The 20918-nt window shown below is 39.5% G+C and overlaps 2 protein-coding genes across 2 annotated transcripts; one reads left to right on the top strand and one right to left on the bottom strand.

The window, feature by feature from the left end:
* Positions 1–5519: 5519 nt before the first annotated feature.
* Positions 5520–13491, bottom strand: prss16 (serine protease 16). Its single transcript, XM_067595882.1, has 13 exons — positions 13102–13491; positions 12338–12687; positions 11441–11575; positions 10780–10909; positions 9579–9702; positions 8295–8372; positions 7946–7993; positions 7740–7859; positions 7405–7569; positions 7002–7143; positions 6703–6882; positions 6317–6471; positions 5520–6082 (listed from the first exon to the last, which is right to left on the bottom strand). Exons 1-13 carry the CDS (start codon positions 13164–13166, stop codon positions 6011–6013), a joined length of 1764 nt encoding a protein of 587 aa, XP_067451983.1. The 5' UTR covers positions 13167–13491; the 3' UTR covers positions 5520–6010.
* Positions 13492–14555: 1064 nt separating this feature from the next.
* Positions 14556–16255, top strand: LOC137186705 (lysophosphatidic acid receptor 6-like). The gene has a single exon (XM_067595759.1). It carries the CDS (start codon positions 14979–14981, stop codon positions 15825–15827), a length of 849 nt encoding a protein of 282 aa, XP_067451860.1. The 5' UTR covers positions 14556–14978; the 3' UTR covers positions 15828–16255.
* The last annotated feature ends 4663 nt before the right edge of the window (positions 16256–20918 follow it).

Here is a 20918-nt window from a genome sequence, read left to right as displayed (position 1 = left end):
TCCTTGTTGAGTGTGATAACAACACTTTATGGTCATGTACATATTTTGTCATCACTTCAATTCTTGTCTAAATATTGGGAAAATAATGTCAGAAAGAAGGAAAAAAACGAGGAGAAAAAAAGGTTGATTTTGCATCTATTATTATTATTATGTATACATACATAATAATAATTTATTTGCTCCAGTGTGAAACAGAGTTTTATTGATGCTTTTAGAAGATTTTCTCGTTGTCTTCAACGACACAGTGTTCTGATGAATAAAGTTTTCCAAACGAATGATCTAAATTCTGTAACTTTAGTATCATGTCATATGTTTTCAGCAGCATATCCCTTGTGTGCTTTCAGACTGTTTACAACATTTACACTCTGTTTCATTGACAGTAAAAATGCTTGTATGGTGGCTGATTAAAATCATAAAGAAAAGGCTTATTGTTTAAGGGATAACTTCCACATTAATTAAGCTTCACAGTAAGAACAGGCTCTTTTCCTGCACCACACAGCTGAATATCAGTCAGGCATGTTCGCTGTCGGGCCATTCTGCATGTCAAGGCTGCTGCAGTTATTTGTCACTCCCTGTCAAGGCCTGTTGAGTGTGTGTGCTTGGACTAGCATGGAAGTGTGTTCATGACAGCGGGCACAGTGATGTGTGTATGTGTGTGTGTGTCTTACTTGTTCACTTGCATGCTGGAGGTTCAGTGTCAAGGTGGTCCTCCTCTAAGTCGGGCCTCAGAACAGGTGATACCAAGGGCTAGAAAACAGCAAACAACAAGCAGAGAGGAAATATGAGTGTGTATGTGGATTTTTACCTGCAAGATTGCATGTGTGTGTTGGTGTGCAGTATCGTCCTGGGTGTAATTAGAGATAGAGTTGTCAAACAGAAAATGTCAGACTTTATTCTACTACAAACAGCTCTTCTGTATCTTTGCCCAACGTGATGCTGTTGCTGCAAACAAATACAACAGTTGACAAGTTGAAATGGTATTCAATTATCTGCATGGTGAAAAACAACCACCTCTAGAAACCACTGCTGCCCTCAGTTCGGTCACCTTGCCACACAAGTCTAGTTTATTTGACTCTACCAGAGAGAGCGATGGAGGGAGGCTAGAAGGCCACCCAGCCTTGTTGACTTCGGTGACTCCGCCATTAAGAAAATGTGGCTGCCGTGACCTCTGGAAAACCTCACACAACCACCCAAAACATCAGAGAGCTGTGACCCTCCACCGCCTGCATGAGAGAGCGAGGGAGCAGAGGGATGAAGGGAAGTAAAGGGTGAAAGAGAGGATGAGGGAAAGAAACACAGAGGGGTAAAAGTGAAGGGTAGTCGGGGAGGGGGTGCAGAGTGCATTTTTATGAGCCTGTGCCTCTCCAGTTTCTGGGTCGTCTGGCCGTGTAGACATAAATTTTCTCCCTCTCCCTCCCTCCCTCCCTCCATCTCTCCTGCTTTCTTCTGGCACGCTCGCCAAGCAAATCCACCCTTATCGACCTGCTTCTGCAGCCTGTTTGCAAACTTTTCCTCCAGTTTCTCTCCCCACCTGGGCCATTCTTCTTCCTTTATTTCCCCCGCTGTTTCTACCTGCTTGGGCAAGGACTCTCACTTCATTCAGCTCACCACTATCTTTCCATCCTCCCTTCCAGCTTCCAGCTTCCCCTCTGCATCTCCTTTTGTTTATAGTAAGCCAACACTACCTTTCTCCCTTCTGTTATTTTCTTCCTCTCCACCCCCCACCCCCCACCCCCCTCCACCCTTATAGATGGAGATTAACTGGGGAGCTCAGCGCCATCCGTCCTTGTGACTGTTTGTTGTTAAGGAGATGGATGGAGGCTCCCTCTGCCAGCCCCACGCAGCCGCAATTACACCAGCCGCCATGATGGATGGAGGGGAGGGAAAGGGGGGTGGGGGGGAGGATGGAGAGAGGGAGATACGGAGAGGGGCATCTATCACGCCCCTTAATCTACCTGTCACTGCACAGGCTTGGATGGAGAGGGGGGGTTGGGGGGGCAGTAGGGTGAATGTGTGTGAGGGGAGGAGAGTCGGCTTTACTCTGACTGCTGGTCAAAGGTTTATTTCTTTTCTTTGCACTGAATTTGTTCCTTCACTTTTTTTCTTTTTGGAGAATAAGGCCTGCAAGGACTGGATTCATTAAATGTCCTGATGTTTCCAATTGATTTCCCAGAGTTTATTGGATTGGGATTGTGTATGTGTGTGTGTTTGTGTGTGTGTGTGTGTGTGTGTGTGTGTGTGTGTGACAGGCATCAACAGGTACATAAGATGGAGTTGCCCTCTTGCAGAAATGCACGATTTCCATGGGGACAAATTTTTGCACAAGCTCCATTATAAACACTTTTACAAATATACACACAACCACTTGCTCCATAAATATGCAAACAACCCGCAAACACACACGCACATAAACACACACACACTCCTACACTAAGTTGTTTATCATCTCATCTGCAGTTATTGCCCTCCACCCACGCACACGCACCTCTGCAGCATCTTCAGCTCATCCTCATACCTGTTGAAGGCATCAAAGACACCGGCGTCAGTGACCTATGATTGAGTAAATCTGCATACATTACCTGTAATGCCACTCCATTTTTTCCACAATGCTGCAGAAATATTATGAAAAGTAATCTGATGTCCCCTTCCCTCTACCCCTCCTCCTCCTCCTTTTTCTCCCATCCCCATCTTCCTTCTCCACCTCCTCATCTGTCCAGAGGAGTGAGAGATGGGATGGAGGGATTAATACTCTTCCGCCCAGCCCTGGGAATGATAGATGGACAGATGCAGGAAGGGAGCAAAGGAGGAGGAGGAGAGAGATTAAAGGAGAGAAGTCTGAGGGTTCATAAATCCAAAGTGGGAGACCTGGTCCGCATCACACACTAATAAGATCTGCAAGAAATCCATGATCAGGGAGAGAGTGGGAGTGAGGAGGAGAGAGAGAGCGATGGGCAGTGGTGTAATAGCATTAGATGTAATCTAATCATGGCAATAAGATGTGAATGGATGAGTGTGAGCATGGTGATTATGCAGAAGAGAGATGGCAGTGCGTTGATGAAGCTTTGAGGCGTGAGGACGGGCCTCGTTATTGGACAACAGATCAACAGTCTTCACTGGGGTGTCATGCTTTCTGCTGCAAAGACTCCATAAAAAACACTGTGTTCATTAAACTTTTTGTGTCTTTCTGTCTCTCTGACCACCAGCGAATGAAAGCAGGACAGTTTCTAACAGTGGAGGGTGAAGCTGGTTTATTCTGAAGGTGCAGAGGTGATGCAAAGGCTGCTACATTTGTGCAAAAAGCTTTAATTTGATTTGAAGAAAATGTGTTCATTGAGTCTTCTTCCTTTATTCATTCATGCACTTGTGCACTCAGTCGTGTGTGTGGTCCAGGTATTCCTCATGTTTGGGGAAGTAAATCTGTTTACATAGTCATGTTGTGGGGACTCGCCTCCCTCATGGAGACAAAAAGCAAGTCGCCTCAACGTAAATCATTAATTTAAGGGTGAAGATTTGGTTTAAAGTTAAGGTAAGTTTAGGATTATGGTAGGTTAGGATAAGAGTTAGGGTTGTAGAGATCATAGTGGTTATGGTTAAGGTTAGTAAGTCTCCAAGAAATTAATGTATGTCAATGTAATGTCCTCTGAAGTGATTGAAACATGAGTGTGTGTGTGTGTGTGTGTGTGTGCGTGGTGGTCATCACGATGCTAAGAATCAACTGTAAAGTGCATAAAGTGCAGTTGTGCAGCCGTGACCTGACTCGGATCTGATAGAGTGCTCGTTCACCTCCCTCCTCTCCTCCACGACCCCGCCACCCCTCCACTCCAACCTCCCCGTCCACCAGGCCACATTTTTCATGGCCCAGCTGTCTGAGGGCCGTGATTGGTTGGCTCAGTAGACAGATAGCCGATAGGCTCTGATTAATAGTTGAGGCCCAAGAACTTCCTCATTGATCAACAGGACAGGCTGGAGGAGGAGGAGAAGGAGGAGGGGGAATGGTGAAGAGAGAAAAAGCATGCCCTGTCGCTCTGCAAGTGCTGGCTGATAACCCTGATAGTGGCTCTTGGAGTGTGTGTACGCATGTTAGTGTAGGTGTGCTTGTTTGCAATAGCGAAAAAAGATGGGAGATGCTAGAAACAGGATAAACTGGAAGTACTGCAGTGAAAAAGTGCTTCAGATTTACTTTCTTTCCATCTGTCCCACTCTGACTTTTCAATGAATAAGAAAGTATTCCTGGAACGTATATTATCAAACAAAAAACACACATGGCAAATATATGAGAGGCCATTATGCAAGTATTTGAGTATATGTTTGTATGTGTGTGTTTATGTGTGGCCTGAAACATAAAATACATTTTTTATTCTATTGTATTCATCATTACTTTCATTCAAATGAGCTTTTAATGTATTTTAGTAGAAAATATTCATTTTCCTGGTATGTGTGAGAGTGTATGTATTACAGTATCTAGAAGTATCTAGGTGTATGTGTGTGTGTGTGTGTGTGTGTGTGTGTGTGTGTGTGTAAATGTGTGTGTGCGCGCATGTGTGTCCCCTCCTGCTGCTCTGTCCAGCCTCTAGTTGATTGATGATCTCCACTCCCACGGGGTTAGCGGGGTCATGACCTCCCACTTCTGACCCCCCTACTGAGAGGGTCACTCACTCTCTCTCTCTCTCTCTCTCTCTCACTCTGTCACACACACACACACACACACACATATGGAAACAGATGGCTTTAGGACAACTGGTGCTTCTTCACCTTTCCTTTCTCTCGGTAACTCTTCATGATTTCACAACAACATAACTATCTCACATCCACAGATGACATATTCAATTTCCCCAAATAAATCACCAACTGATAGAAATATATCTGCAATAAATGTTTCTTTACCTGATCAAAGGAACTTGCTGCCTTTCATCAAAATCCAAAGCTATTACCAGTATACGTTATGTAAATAATGTATATACAGTATGGTAAACTATTCTAGACTTTGCTTTAAATCTGCCTATTTAGCATTTATATGCAGTATACAAGTATTTAATAAATGGTTTATAACACACTATAATGTAAGCAGATATAAGGACATTTATAAGGACAAGTATTTATCAATGTACAATATTTGTCAGCAGTTCTAATATCTCCTATGAAGACATTTTTGTATCATTACAATTGTGTTTTACTATATCATCATTCATTATCTGCTAGCTTCCACTTATAGGTGCTCACAGGAGGACTTCTAGTTGTTACCAAATACATTAATAAACACTTAGTTGCTTGAAAGTTCATTATTGACCTTGGACATAGTAGCTTGAATAAAATTCTTAGCACAAGGTCCACTTACTAGAGATTTTCAGGACCTTTCAGTCATTTCTGGTGGCCTCAGCAGATGGAGTTTGTTCAGATATACAGTATATCTGCTAACAACTACACTGTGGTGTGTTATGAGCCATTTATTAAATGTTTGCATACTGCTTATAAAAGTAAAGTGTTACCCTATCCTGAGTTTTGATGTGAAGCGCAAGAAACCTGTTTGACATATATGCAGCAATATCACACCCTAGTGGTACAAAGAGGTCATGATGACTGATGAACATTATAAAAACCACAGCCAAACCATAAGATTATATTTTAATGGTGGCACACAAAAGCAGCCATCAAATCATAGTGTGAAGCACACTAACAAATCTGTTAAACTCGAAAGGTGTAAACCCTAAAAATCCCTGTAAACTTCCAATCTAAGGAGGTCAAAAAAAAAAGAAAAGCAGATAGCAAAGAAATAGCAGCACATAGGAAACTCTTTCAGCTTTCCCAGAATATTGGTAAATGCAAAAACGTCAATCATATATAACAAGAAATCCTAAAAAATGATACAAGACATTCACAGGTTGAGTGTGCCGTGGTATGAGATGGTTGAACACAGATAGTGAGGGGTGGTAAACAGGAGGAGCTTAGGGAGGAAATGGAGTCTTATCAGTTTTAGTGAGGAGTGATAAGAGCTCATCAGGTAATCACCTGATCACACTGTTCTTTTCTCCATCTTCTCCTCGGCAGCCGTCTTCAGCCAGCTGGCCACATGCTTCTCAATCTCCTGAGAGGTGAAAAAATGGGAAAACAATGCGTTAAAGATCACCAAATATATATACTTCAATTTTCTTTTATGTTGCAACAACAAAAAGAAATGTTACAGTATTTGTATTGTTACTGTATGTACCTATGCAGCAAGTGGACTTTGTGCTTAGGGTTTTTGGACAAAGATTTTGGACTTTATGATCTACATCTTTGTTATGCAGTACATAATGACATGTCATTGAAGCATACATACCTGTTTGGCCTTCTTGAGTGAGACGCGGTCTGTAATTCTTCTACTGGTCATGTCAGCACAATGAGCAGTGTCCTTAATGAAGACAGTTTGGGCCTCCTCTGCTTCCCCAGTCCTCTCCTGGACAACTGACAGCTCCTGCCAGGGGTCTATTCCACCTGTGGCAACAATGACAGAGATTTTTCAGTGAGTCAATAAAATCCTGCACTACTATTATCCTATCAGGGATATCTTGTTACCATCAGGGAACAAGAGGCACTCTTTAACTTAGATGACTTGGACACCTACCATACATTTTAACATATGTACCCATTTTACTTAACTTTATTCCTTAGGTTCAGTCATTTGCCAAAAAGTAACAATTCTCGGATGGTGAAACCTAGTCTCACCATTGACGTAGAGCACCCTGTGTGTGTGTGGGTTGTCTCCTCCATAGCAAGTGTTTGTGAAGGCGATGCGTCTAGGCAGGGAATGCTGGGAAATGCCAAACAGCACGGGACAGAGCCTAGTTTCTCTCTGCAGCGTCACCATCCCAGAGAATGGACAGGTGGCATCCTCACAAGTCTGGTCTGTGCACACATGCACACACACATGGAAGAGGTTCAGGATATGATAATAATGATAGCTGACTGTGTGTGTATCTCTGTTTGTATATGTGTGCGTGTGTGTGTGTGTGTGTGTATCCTACAGAAGCCAAACTCGGTGCAGGTCTGGTACATCCACTGTCTCTCTGTTTTCCTGCCTGATTGAAGTGATGTGTCCATCAGATGCTTCACTGTCTTCTCATAAGACACATCCAGACAGGGTTCCTCACTGGTGGAAAGGTAGATCTGGAGAGCACACACACACACACACACACAAACAGACACACACACACACACACACACACACACACACACACACATGCACAAAACATAGAAAACACTTCCTTGGCTTGCACCTTTTCAATTTAACATCCAGGGCGTCCAGAAGTCTGTCTCTCACTCTATGAGGAATATATATATAGCTCAACAGCGACATCTGGTGGATGTAAACTGTGCATCATGTGCACCAGAAATGGAAAACTGTCTGAGGAAGTGTGTCTACCATACCTGTGCGAGTTTAACAAGGCGGTTGTAAGCCTCCATCTCTTCCTCATATGCCTCACTCCTATTGGTCATAACATCACAGACCTCATGAATAGACATGAGCACACCTTCCTCGTTGTACTGCACCGTTCCCATGAAGATGTCAGCCAAGCTTTGCATGAGCTCAATCTTGAGTGAAAGTGTATAAGAGTTATTGTCCACTCAAAAATTATATCTAAAAACCTCCAAAAATAAAATAATGTAAAATAGGGAAGATCTGCCCTATAAAGAGATGCTACAGATGATGCTCAAGCCTAATATCCACCTCTCCTCTAAAACATAAAAACCAAAGCCGTCACCTGATCATCAGGATCCTTGGCGATCTGACAGCAGCCAAAGTCCTCGGCCACCTGGCTGGTATTACCGCCCATCAGCGCTGCTTCTACAGCAGCAAAGGCTTTCCGCACGGCAGCCAGACACTGCAGGAAGAGGATGAGGGTGAATTTAAAATGTGACAGACATCATGTCTTTCAGATAATTCACAGACAAGTGGCTGCCTTCACACCTTTACTGAGCCACCAACCGCCTCATTCATCAGACTCAAACCCACGATCTGAAACAGAAGTAATAAGAGATGTGTGAGAGAGAATTATGGTTATTTAAAGGAAACATGTAGCACTTGTGTAAACACGGTAAATTAACAATTGTGTATATATAATATGCAGGGCCATAGCTACCACTGATGTTATCAGTAATATTTCTAGCAATTTAGGGGTGTTTTAATGACCTTGAGAAGGGGTTTTATGATTAGTCAAATATCATATATGTTGGGTTTATAAGACTAATTCTGATCATTTTTAGACTTAATTATTATTATTATGCTGATATTGTGATAATGGATTATGCCAGTTTACATTGTTGTAGGCCGAGAAGTCCAACTTTGCCTTGACAGGAGCAGAGGAGGCCACAGCTCCATACACCAGATGGGGAAACTGCACAAGGATACAAGAATGACATAGATAGATGAATGACAAGAGCTAAAGATGAATTAATACATAGTTAGTTACATTCATATAAGGTCAAATGTGTTGTGACTTGTGTGTCAAATCCAGAAAAGAGAAGGCATTTAGTACCTTTGACAAAGTAGGGGATTCGATACAAAACTGGGTTTTAGGCCCCTTTTTTTAAAGCAGTCATACATGAGATGTGCATTATTAAAAGACAAGACTGGCAATATTCTATATTTTTCACAGTAAGCCACCCTGTTGCACTGGCACATGAAAATGGGCACCAGTTTATTTTAAGCTGATCCCACCTATACCATTCTGCTGCCGAAAATACTCACTTGAGTACCAAATCAGCAAAAATAACCCCTAACAAATAAACTATTTACTCCAGTTTGAGTAACATTTGTCACAAACTACAATACTCTGCTGTTTTAGGAAATTATTTAGCCTTTTCAAAATATGAAAGTATATATTTGCGACAAACGCTGAAGATTTTCATCTTATTTAGGAACAAAAGCCTACAGACAGGAACATTGAGACAGACAAACATGCTGCTGGTTGTGGTCTTTTCATGGGATTTGAAATAGAAAAATATAGAATAACACCTGCCTCATCCTTTAAATCTGAACAAACAGGGTAGACTATAAGTCATCTGCATCCCCAGAAGGGTCCTGCATCAACTGTTTGTCTCATTTGCTGGAAAATGTTTAAACCTTCACACTTAGGATCACTTCAGGGACTATGAATCAAAGCCAGACATCCTATAATGTCTTAGCAATAAATTAAACGTATTTTTTTAGTTTGTGGACCTGGAAGTATCTTAATGGCAGACATGATGGATGGTTGTAGATTCACTAAATGATAAGAAAGGAGCCTCAGTTTGTCCTTTCTTATCTCTGTTAGGGTATGAACAAAAGAGCCTTTATGACAGAAAAGGAAATACTGCAGTCCCACAATTCTCTAGCAACACTGAGTTATCAGTGGATTTCAAAACAAAGATTTGGGTTTGATATGTTTTTGTAAAATGACAAAGAACCAATAGAAAATCTCTGTAAACACACTGTCTGACATAAATCAGTGCTGTTTTTATGTTCAAAGATTCATTCATTCTTAAAACCGCATAATCTCTTAAAAATGATTGTTAAAACTTAATGTTTGTTAGGTGACATATTTTAAGTGAGGAGCTTTCACCTTTCCTCTGAACCAGGCGGACAGAGCTCCAGAGTAGGAGCCTCCGAAGCTGATCCAGGTGTTCCTGTGGCTCAGATTGAAGCTTTGGCTGATGTAGTCATGGAATACAGCCAAGTCTGCTACCCTGGAGCAAGAAGGAAGAAACACAAAAGTGTAATGTTTTTAACACAAACTCTTGACACAGATGAATGTATATTACAGTACATGTTTACTTTAATGTGTTTGACTTAGCTCAGTTTTTGTTGGATGCTTATCATCAACGTACAAAGAATTGTATGTTTAATTTGTTAAGTTATATTCCATACAAGTGTGTTTGATATGTTCGTTTGACACATATGTATACACTATGAGGTATTGGCTTGTTTTCTTTTTGTTGTGTCCCTCTTGACTCTGTAGGTACCTTGTAAGCCAATGAGGGCTGGGCACCTTTGGGTGTATGATGAATAAAATAAATATTCATTCATTTATATACATTCATGCACAGTTATACAGACAAACGGAGATCGCGAGATAGAGGAAAAAAGAGTCATAAATGGAAATTACACGTAAAAACACTAGCTTTCAGACATTTATGTAAAGTATATACACATAGAAAATGAATGAGTGAGGAGAAAGAGACAGTGTCAGAGACAGATTCACATACAGTATTTAATAAGGTTGACACATGTCCTGGTTTTACCTTGAATGTCCTTGTTTTTGACCGACTGTCCTGGAAAATGTATTTTGGTTTCCTGGGACAGAAAATGTTCCAGTTTTTTATGATTTTTTCCTTCAAAGTAGCTTATAGCGCCATTACTATGAAATGTGCAGAGGCAAGGCCGTTAAATATACTTGAATCTGATTAGTTGGGTGTTGTCTGTAATGCACAGTATGTTGGGAAACCTCTGTTACAAGTGTTTGATCATTATTTTAAATGACGGTGACCGGTCACAAGATGTCAAGTGTGTAAAGACCAAATACTCAAACACAAATATACTCATTCTCTCTCTCTCATACACATATAACTAGCAATGAGGGAGGGAAAGTGAGTAATCTGACTGAAAGACATATTTATAACCATAGATGTACACACACACACACACACACACACACACACAGACACACACACACACACACACACACACACACACACACACACACACACACACAGACACACACACACACACACACACACACACACTGGTAGAGAGCCAACACTAACGCCTGCTGGCTGCTAAGGTCTGCCAGGCTCTCCGTTTTGAGGCCATCAGGGTTGATGCTGTCACCATAGAAACGGTGCTCTAGAGCCAATAGCAGAGCCCCGTGCTCTTCAGCCATGTCAACATGGTGACCTGGGAAAACATGGTTAAAGCAGATAAGATTCAGTATGCAGCAAGGTTTAAGTGTGACTACAGTATATGAGGGGATTAAAAGTGAATGCAATTTTTAAAGAAGGCAAAAATGTTTGATGGAGTGATGATGGACAACAATATGATTTTCCCTCACAACCAGGCTAGAAATTTTCTATATTTTCCCAAGAGGTCTGACAATATTCTTATTTAAAATGATGGAAAAGTGATGGAAACATACAATGAAATGAATGTGAGGATGATGCAGACGGTGTGAGAGAATATGTGTTATGAGAGATCAAAGTTTAGAGCAGGAAAGCAGCAGGAAAGATGAAAAAATATGCTTGCAGATGAGAGTCATCTTACTAACACACGGCATGATGCTTCACTTATCTTATTTCCACTTTCGCATCCAAACCCTGAGTGTGTGTCAGCCAGGTCGATTTCTAGTCCTGATTCAGGGATTTCTGTATCTCATCTGTTTGACCAATCTGCTGTTTGAAAATGTGTGTTATGTGCTGCATCCTACTGCACCTGCCAGAACATCGAACTCAAAGATGGGCCCTTCTCCTCCGATGAAGAGAAACACTGGACCATCAGGATGCTGCCAGTACGCCTCGTTCACAAAGAACCTCTGGAAGAAAGACAGACAGAAAGAATGAGAGGAAGAAAAATAGAAAAAAGAAAAGAATGAAAGGTTTTATTCACATTCACACAAACCAACAGCAGCGCACATTCATAGGCTCAGTGTGAGTAATCCTTTATTTAACACTGCAATGGATAAATTTGCACATTGGCAGCATCTAATGGAGCGAGAGCTAAATGAAGTAAAACATTTCAATACATGCTGTCAGGAAACGTCATCTTGTCAGTGTCTGCTGGAGCTGGGGAGGTGAAAAGGTTCAACTAGTTTAGATTTCTCTGGATGAAGCACATTCACTGCTACTTAAGAGCTGCTGTTGGATTTTTCTCAGTTAAGCTCTTTTCTGCAGGGAAAATGTTCCACCTGGGATCATTGCAAACTCCAGAAATCAAATTGAGCAAACAGGACAAACCTACAGCAGCACAGTTTAGTGGAACAAGAGAATTATTTTTGCTGCAGCTCCATTTTTGGTTTTGTTTAAAGCTGATAGGCTGTTTTTTTTTTTTTTTTTATCAGTTTAACTGTATTAGGAAAATATTGAAAGATCCTCAGAAATAGCATGTTACTTGATGCCTTAAAATGCTGTAAATAAAATGTTGCCTTTTGTAGGTTATGAAATCACAGAGAGGGGTTCAGATGTAACTTAACTTTTAGTATAACCAAAACTTTTCAAATTCAAGAGTACAAATGCTCTTTATCTCACAAACATCAGGCCGTTATCATGTAATAATCTGCGTCACACACTTGCACTGGATAGGTCAACGCCAAGAATTGAAACATAAATGTTTAAAGCATTATTTCATCTACCTGAGGGAGGGTGCTAACATCCTGTCGGTTGAAGTGGTTCAGCTGCTGGTGAATCCTGCCCTCCCTTACATGTTGGAGAGGCTGGTGACTGCTGCCTGTCTCCGTCAGTAGATGCTGCTTGGCTTTCTGCAGCTGGAGATTACGCACACTCTTCTTGATCTTCCTCAGAACCTGGCCTGCCATTGAAAAATAGAAATATATTCGTAGAAATATGGCTGAGTCCTCTGTGATGTGAACCATTAACAGCAAACCTGCTGGCCTCCATGCAATACCAGAGCTAAGAAGCTCTATAAGAAGACTCCTATGTGGCTCAATAAATAGATAAAAACAGCTGAACCATATTTTTTATATTTACACAGGGGTTGATGTTTGTGTCATCTGACAAAATACTGAAAACTAGACCTTTGAAATCTATCATCTATTTCAGGAACACTCAACATCCAACATTATTTTCCCAAGAGATTCGCTGTCACCACCAGCATCTGTTTTGTTTTTGCTTCCAGTTCAAATTTGACAACTGCAAACATTGAAAAATAAATCTGCCTGAAATGATGAGCAAAGGATTTCACCTCAGCTTTTTTGTGCTACCAGTTCAAGTTTCCAAGCACCTTGGCAAGTCCTGCATTTTTCTTTTAATTTTGATTGTTAAAAAGCTCTGAAGTTATCAATTTCAGGACAATGGATAAAACCAAACAGAAATCAAGAAGTAAAAGTCACTATTGTTTTCAGCGGAGCATTAATCAACTCACCAGTGTCAACAAAGTTCAAGACGACCAGAAAGATGAGAAAGCATGTTGGTGACAAAAGCATCTTTACCACTAAATAAGAAGACTTCAAGGTCAAATTTATGCATATCCAAGACCTCCACCACTCCTCTGCTCTCTATATACTGCCTGGAAGAGGCTGCATAATGAGGTGATCCCTGAAAAATGACCTGTGCATTATTATGCTTTGCGTTTGGCACATCATGAGAACAGTGTGTGTGTGTGTGTGTGTGTGTGTCTACCATATATACACTGCTCAGCAGAAAAGAGCGTCAGCTTGGTGATGTAATGAGATCTCTGCCTTGTAATGGCTTTTTTGGTGTGGTTAAGTTACAGGAGCAGATTTTGTCTTTTCTTCCTCCTGTGCTGCATCAGTGTGTATAAGCAGTGAGAAGGACTGTCATGCAACACACACACACACACACACACACACACACACACACACACACACACACACACACACACACACACACACAGCAACACTTACTGTGTAATAGTATTGACTAAATGCTTAAAATGTAATAAAGGTCTTATTTTCCTATAATATTTTGAGACAATCAATTGTTAGAGCAGAAAAATAGGATTATGGTAAACTCTTTTTCATATCTCACTTATGTTATATATCAACACTGAATAATAAACATCTCTTGCTAAAACATCAAAATTTCCCCAGCAGGAATCAACAAGTTATCTTGATCTTATCTGAAGGCATAGTTTGATAGTTTTACAACAACTACAAATGTTTTAAAACAACATAATACTATTGGATTGATTTTTTTTGATCAACATAATGATAAAACATTGTTAATCTATGTATTCCTACAGCATTATTGAACTTTTTATGGTCATGTTTAAGCACTCAAAGAGCTTGGTAAAGGTTAGGGAAAGATTGTGGTTGTGGTTAAATATTGAATTATTCAAGCTCGACCTGAAGCACAGGATGTGACATGTTTACCATATAAACATTTAACTGAAACCAAAAACTTTACCTCAAACGTTAGTGCCTAAACCTAACCACACACAGGGCTCAGGATGCAAGCAGCAGTATCTGGTGACAAACTCATATACTGAAAAAACATTGCAAATAAACATAATCCAGGTAGCAATTAATGCTTCCCTTCAACATGTTATTGGCAAAACAAATTAATAGTATATGGAGGTAATTTCTTGGAGACAAGATTGTGCTGTTTTGTCTTTACACTTAAACAACAGAACTGGCGTACTCAACCCACAGTCTTTACAGAGTAATGGATGCCCGCCACAAAAATAACAAAAGGAGTCGTCAGCACTCACAGATAAGTCTACATCACTTCTTTAATGATGCACAGCAGCTAAAAAACGGACACATTTCAGCCCTAAGCATTCCTCAGCAAAAGTGACGCTAACTGACCACTGACTCTAGCTTCATAATTAGCGCACAGTCAGTGATGTCTCTGCAAGAGACAAGTGAATAAGCATATTTTGTAGAACTGTTCCTTTATAATGAATAGAAACAATATATACAATATACTGAGATCAAGTATCTTGATTATCATCAGTATTACATTAAAATGGAGGCACATATGCTGTTTCCTCTATGTGAGCTGTGATGGCTAACCCACATCCTGATAGGAGAGGTCTATGTCCGTAAGACATTTCCTCAACATAGGCCTAACAGGTACATTTTCTCACCATACAACTTATCATCATAATCATGATTATGATCACAGTTCCTGAGTTGAGTCACACAGCTTTCTTGTTACATTTCTCACCAGCCTACTTCACCCAGATAAAGAGCAGAGGGAGGAACTAATGTGTCGTGTTTGGCTGCAGTGTTCAATAAAGCACACACAAACATCGTTTTTCTCATCAGGTAGACATGAACAACAGTGTGGATTATAGACCTGAGCCAAATCTGGCTTATGCTGTGGTGTTTGGATCTGTTATGATGCTGGGTTTGCCTCTCAATGCTGTGTCACTGTGGATTCTGCTTCGCCGCCACAGCCTCAAATCCTCCAATGCCATCTTCATGGTCAACCTGGCGATCTCAGACCTGCTGCTGGTCATCTCCTTGCCCATGAGGGTCTACTTTTACACCACAGGAACCTGGCCTCTGAGCTCAAAGGCATGCATATATATCACAATGCTCTTTCGCAACAACATCCGCTCGAGCTCCATCTTCATCACCCTCATCAGCGTGGATCGGCTGCTGGCTGTGGTTTATCCTCTGAGGTCACGCCATCTGCGAACTGCTTCCAACGCCTGGAAATCTGTTGCTCTTGTTTGGCTGTTTGTGCTCGTGGTGAACATACCAGAAGGACTGGTCCTTGCAGGAAACTTGAAACGTGTCAATGAATCTATCTGTTTTAAAATTCATAGGATGCAATCAGCACAGGCTTATCTTCATCTTGTGCTACTGGTCACCCTGCTGACAGTCAACCTTGTGTCCACTGCTTTGGTGTCTTGCACTCTACACAGACGTCTCAAGGACTCTGCAAAGGTCAACAACAAGGTGAATGTCATGCTGATTTTTGCCATGAACTTGGTGATGTTCACCATATGTTTCTTGCCTGTATCGGTTGGTTTACTTATACTTGAGACACATGAGATTACGCCTTTGGTATGTCTTGCTTCTGTGAACTGCTGTCTGGATCCGCTGTTGTACTACTTTTCTTTGGATGCCTTCTGGAAGAAAAAAGAGGATGTGGATCTTGCAAGAGAACAGTAGACAAGGGACAATCTATTTTCATGAGATGGCATAAATTTCCCAAAGGATCTATATCAGTCTCATGAATCTTTATATGAATTGTTTGACATTTTGGGAAATATGCTTGCTTTCTTGGTGAGAGTTAGATGAGAAGATTGATAACATGCTCATGTCTGTAGGATAAATCTGTAGTTGGAGCAAGCAGCTGGTTTGCTTAGCTTAGAACAAAGACTGAAAGTAGGGGGAAACAGCTAGTCTGGTTCTGTCCAAAGGTAACAAAATTTGTGTACCAGTACTTCTAAAGCTCGCTAATTAACTATTCCCATAACATGATAACTTAATGTTTTATCATTATGACAACAAGGGTCTACAAAGCTAGTGTCTGGAACTTTGAAGCATCGTTTTATTCCTTTTTTTCAATAAACTGTAATTGAAGGTAGCGGATTAAATTCTTGTGATGGCTCTTTTTTTAAGAAATTGTTCAACATTGAAGATATACACTTATTTACTTTCTTGCCAAGAATTTTGCCACTTTCATGTCTATATGCTAAATATGAAGTTACCGCTTATCTAAGTACAAACCCTGGAAACAGAGGGAAACAGCTAGCCTGGCTCTGTCCAAAGGTAAAAAAAATCCACCTACCAGCACCTCCAACAAGACTCCAGAAAGTCACTGCACACGACCAAGAAATACATAACAGCACATAACACGACAACTTGTAAAACCACAATTTGAAGTTTTGACACATTTACCAAGTGGCAGAATGTCAACACTAAACGTGTTCATTGACAACATATTAATTTTTTCCTCCAATATCCACTTGTGTGATACAAAATCCACTTAGGCTACTGAAAAAACATTGCAAATAAACATAATCCAGGCAGCAATTAATGCTTCTCTTCAAAATATTATTGGCAAAACAAATTAACAGTATATGGAGGTAATTTCTTGGAGACCAGATTGTGCTGTTTTGTCTTTACACTTAAACAACAGAACTGGCGTACTCAACTCACAGTCTTTACAGAGTAATGGATGCCCACCACAAAAATAACAAAAGGAGTCGTCAACACTCACAGATAAGTCTACATCACTTCTTTAATGATGCACGCGTTTCAGTCCTAAGCTTTTCTCAGCAAAAGTAACGCTGAGGAAAGCCTGAAGTGAGCTTTAGATGTGCTGGTAGCTTCAGACAGAGCCTGGCTAGCTGCTCTGAACTAAACTAACTGACGACTGACTCTAGCTTCATATTTAACGCACAGTCAGTGATGTCTCTGCAAGAAAGTGAATAAGCATATTTTGAAGAACTGTTCCTTTAAAATGAATAGAAAACATGGGTTGATTTTTTCATCTTAAATACAGAAATGAGGAAATTCAACTGCTATTTTAAAGTTTAGTACATACAGTATGTTTGAGGAGAACTTTCTTGTGTGTCTCTTCTGTAAATCTTACATTATTTTTTGTTGAGACAAGCATTGCAAATATCAATTGTATTAAGTATCAATTAAATATAGATTTAAATACTAAATATAGATTCGGTCCACCTCCGACAAGAAAAAAACTCTTCAAGACAGTGAGATCAAGTATTTTGATTATCTTCAGTGTTACATTAAAATGGAGACACAGATGCAGTTTCCTCTATGTGAGCTGTGATGGTTAACCCACATCCTGATAAGAGGGGTCTATGTGCATAAGACATTTCCTCAACATAGGCCTAATAGGTACATATTCTCATCATACTAGTCACTATAAATCTCAGGGGTATTTTCAAATGTTCACATTTAGATCGTGTGACCTTTAAAATTTTCAGCATAATAACTGATTATTTTGATGCTGTTGGTAAGAAATCACCAGAGATGTGCTTAAACATTACACCTGTTACCATGAACTTCAATAAATCATTTACTGATTAACCATAAATGTCAATTCTCTCCAAACTACTAAGGTCATATGATTACATGATAACATGATAACTTAATGTTTGTCATTATGACAACAAGGGTCTACAAAGCTAGTGTCTGGAACTTTGAAGCATTATTTTATTAAATAATTCAATTCAATTCAAATTTTCAATAAACTGTAATTGAAGATAGCTGGTTAAATTCTTGTGATGGCTCTTTTTTAAGAAATTGTTCAACATTTTAAGATATACACTTATTTACTTTCTTGCCAAGAATTTTGCCTCTTTCATGTCTGTATGCTAAATATGAAGTTACCGCTTTGTCAGCACAAACATTGGAAACAGAGAGAAACAGCTAGCCTGGCTCTGCCCAAAGGTAAAAAAAACAATCCAAGACTGCAGAAAGTCACTGCACATGACCAAGAAATACATTACAGCACATAACACGACAACTTGAAGTTTTGACACATTTACCAAGTGGCAGAATGTCAACCCTGAACATGTTCATTGACAACATATTAATTTTTTTGACTACAATATCCACTTGTGTGATACAAAATCCACTTAGGCTACTGAAAAAACATTGCAAATAAACATAATCCAGGCAGCAATTAATGCTTCTCTTCAAAATATTATTGGCAAAACAAATTAACAGTATATGGAGGTAATTTCTTGGAGACCAGATTGTGCTGTTTTGTCTTTACACTTAAACAACAGAACTGGCGTACTCAACTCACAGTCTTTACAGAGTAATGGATGCCCACCACAAAAATAACAAAAGGAGTCGTCAACACTCACAAATAAGTCTACATCACTTCTTTAATGATGCACGCGTTTCAGCCCTAAGCTTTTCTCAGCAAAAGTAACGCTGAGGAAAGGCTAAAGTGAGCTTTAGATGTGCTGGTAGCTTCAGACAGAGCCTGGCTAGCTGCTCTGAACTAAACTAACTGACGACTGACTCTAGCTTCATATTTAACGCACAGTCAGTGATGTCTCTGCAAGAAAGTGAATAAGCATATTTTGAAGAACTGTTCCTTTAAAATGAATAGAAAACATGGGTTGATTTTTTCATCTTAAATACAGAAATGAGGAAATTCAACTGCTATTTTAAAGTTTAGTACATACAGTATGTTTGAGGAGAACTTTCTTGTGTGTCTCTTCTGTAAATCTTACATTATTTTTTGTTGAGACAAGCATTGCAAATATCAATTGTATTAAGTATCAATTAAATATAGATTTAAATACTAAATATAGATTCGGTCCACCTCCGACAAGAAAAAAACTCTTCAAGACAGTGAGATCAAGTATCTTGATTATCTTCAGTGTTACATTAAAATGGAGACACAGATGCAGTTTCCTCTATGTGAGCTGTGATGGTTAACCCACATCCTGATAAGAGGGGTCTATGTGCATAAGACATTTCCTCAACATAGGCCTAATAGGTACATATTCTCATCATACTAGTCACTATAAATCTCAGGGGTATTTTCAAATGTTCACATTTAGATCGTGTGACCTTTAAAATTTTCAGCATAATAACTGATTATTTTGATGCTGTTGGTAAGAAATCACCAGAGATGTGCTTAAACATTACACCTGTTACCATGAACTTCAATAAATCATTTACTGATTAACCATAAATGTCAATTCTCTCCAAACTACTAAGGTCATATGATTACATGATAACATGATAACTTAATGTTTGTCATTATGACAACAAGGGTCTACAAAGCTAGTGTCTGGAACTTTGAAGCATTATTTTATTAAATAATTCAATTCAATTCAAATTTTCAATAAACTGTAATTGAAGATAGCTGGTTAAATTCTTGTGATGGCTCTTTTTTAAGAAATTGTTCAACATTTTAAGATATACACTTATTTACTTTCTTGCCAAGAATTTTGCCTCTTTCATGTCTGTATGCTAAATATGAAGTTACCGCTTTGTCAGCACAAACATTGGAAACAGAGAGAAACAGCTAGCCTGGCTCTGCCCAAAGGTAAAAAAAACAATCCAAGACTGCAGAAAGTCACTGCACATGACCAAGAAATACATTACAGCACATAACACGACAACTTGAAGTTTTGACACATTTACCAAGTGGCAGAATGTCAACCCTGAACATGTTCATTGACAACATATTAATTTTTTTGACTACAATATCCACTTGTGTGATACAAAATCCACTTAGGCTACTGAAAAAACATTGCAAATAAACATAATCCAGGCAGCAATTAATGCTTCTCTTCAAAATATTATTGGCAAAACAAATTAACAGTATATGGAGGTAATTTCTTGGAGACCAGATTGTGCTGTTTTGTCTTTACACTTAAACAACAGAACTGGCGTACTCAACTCACAGTCTTTACAGAGTAATGGATGCCCACCACAAAAATAACAAAAGGAGTCGTCAACACTCACAAATAAGTCTACATCACTTCTTTAATGATGCACGCGTTTCAGCCCTAAGCTTTTCTCAGCAAAAGTAACGCTGAGGAAAGGCTAAAGTGAGCTTTAGATGTGCTGGTAGCTTCAGACAGAGCCTGGCTAGCTGCTCTGAACTAAACTAACTGACGACTGACTCTAGCTTCATATTTAACGCACAGTCAGTGATGTCTCTGCAAGAAAGTGAATAAGCATATTTTGTAGAACTGTTCCTTTAAAATGAATAGAAAACATGGGCTGTTTTTTTCATCTTAAATGCAGAAATAAGGAAATTCGACTGCTATTTTAAAGTTTTATTACACACAGTATATTTGAGGAGAACTTTCTTGTGTGTCTCTTCTGTAAATCTTACATTATTTTTTGTTGAGACAAGCATTACAAATATCAATTGTATTAAGTATCCATTAAATATAGGTTTAAATACTAAATATAAATTCGGTCCACCTCTGACAATAAAAAAACTCTTCAATATACTGAGATCAAGTATCTTGATTATCTTTAGTGTTACATTAAAATGGACACACAGATGCAGTTTCTTCTATGTGAGCTGTGATGGTTAACCCACATCCTGATAAGAGGGGTCTATGTGCATAAGACATTTCCTCAACATAGGCCTAATAGATACATATTCTCATCATACTAGTCACTGTAAATCTCAGGGGTATTTTCAAATGTACACATTTAGATCGTGTCACCTTTAAAATTTTCAGCATAATAACGGATTATTTTGATGCTGTTGGTAAGAAATCATCACAGATGTGCTTAAACATT

Source organism: Thunnus thynnus, chromosome 7, assembly GCF_963924715.1.
Source record: "Thunnus thynnus chromosome 7, fThuThy2.1, whole genome shotgun sequence".
Taxonomy (NCBI): Eukaryota; Metazoa; Chordata; class Actinopteri; order Scombriformes; family Scombridae; genus Thunnus; species Thunnus thynnus.
Note: the sequence above shows the minus strand (reverse complement) of the source record. Positions and strands in the feature narration are given on the sequence as shown.

Bases quoted from the DNA above. Each gene is read 5' to 3' on its own strand.
- prss16 (XM_067595882.1), bottom strand. From the start codon at position 13,166: ATGCTTTTGTCACCAACATGCTTTCTCATCTTTCTGGTCGTCTTGAAC. The intron at 11,576-12,337 runs AAACATTTATGT...TTTTCTATTTTT, and splicing joins GGTAGATGAAATAATGCTTT to CTTCCTCTCATTCTTTCTGT. The intron at 7,144-7,404 runs GTATGGTAGACA...TGTGCTCTCCAG, and splicing joins GCCTTGTTAAACTCGCACAG to ATCTACCTTTCCACCAGTGA.
- LOC137186705 (XM_067595759.1), top strand. From the start codon at position 14,979: ATGAACAACAGTGTGGATTATAGACCTGAGCCAAATCTGGCTTATGCT.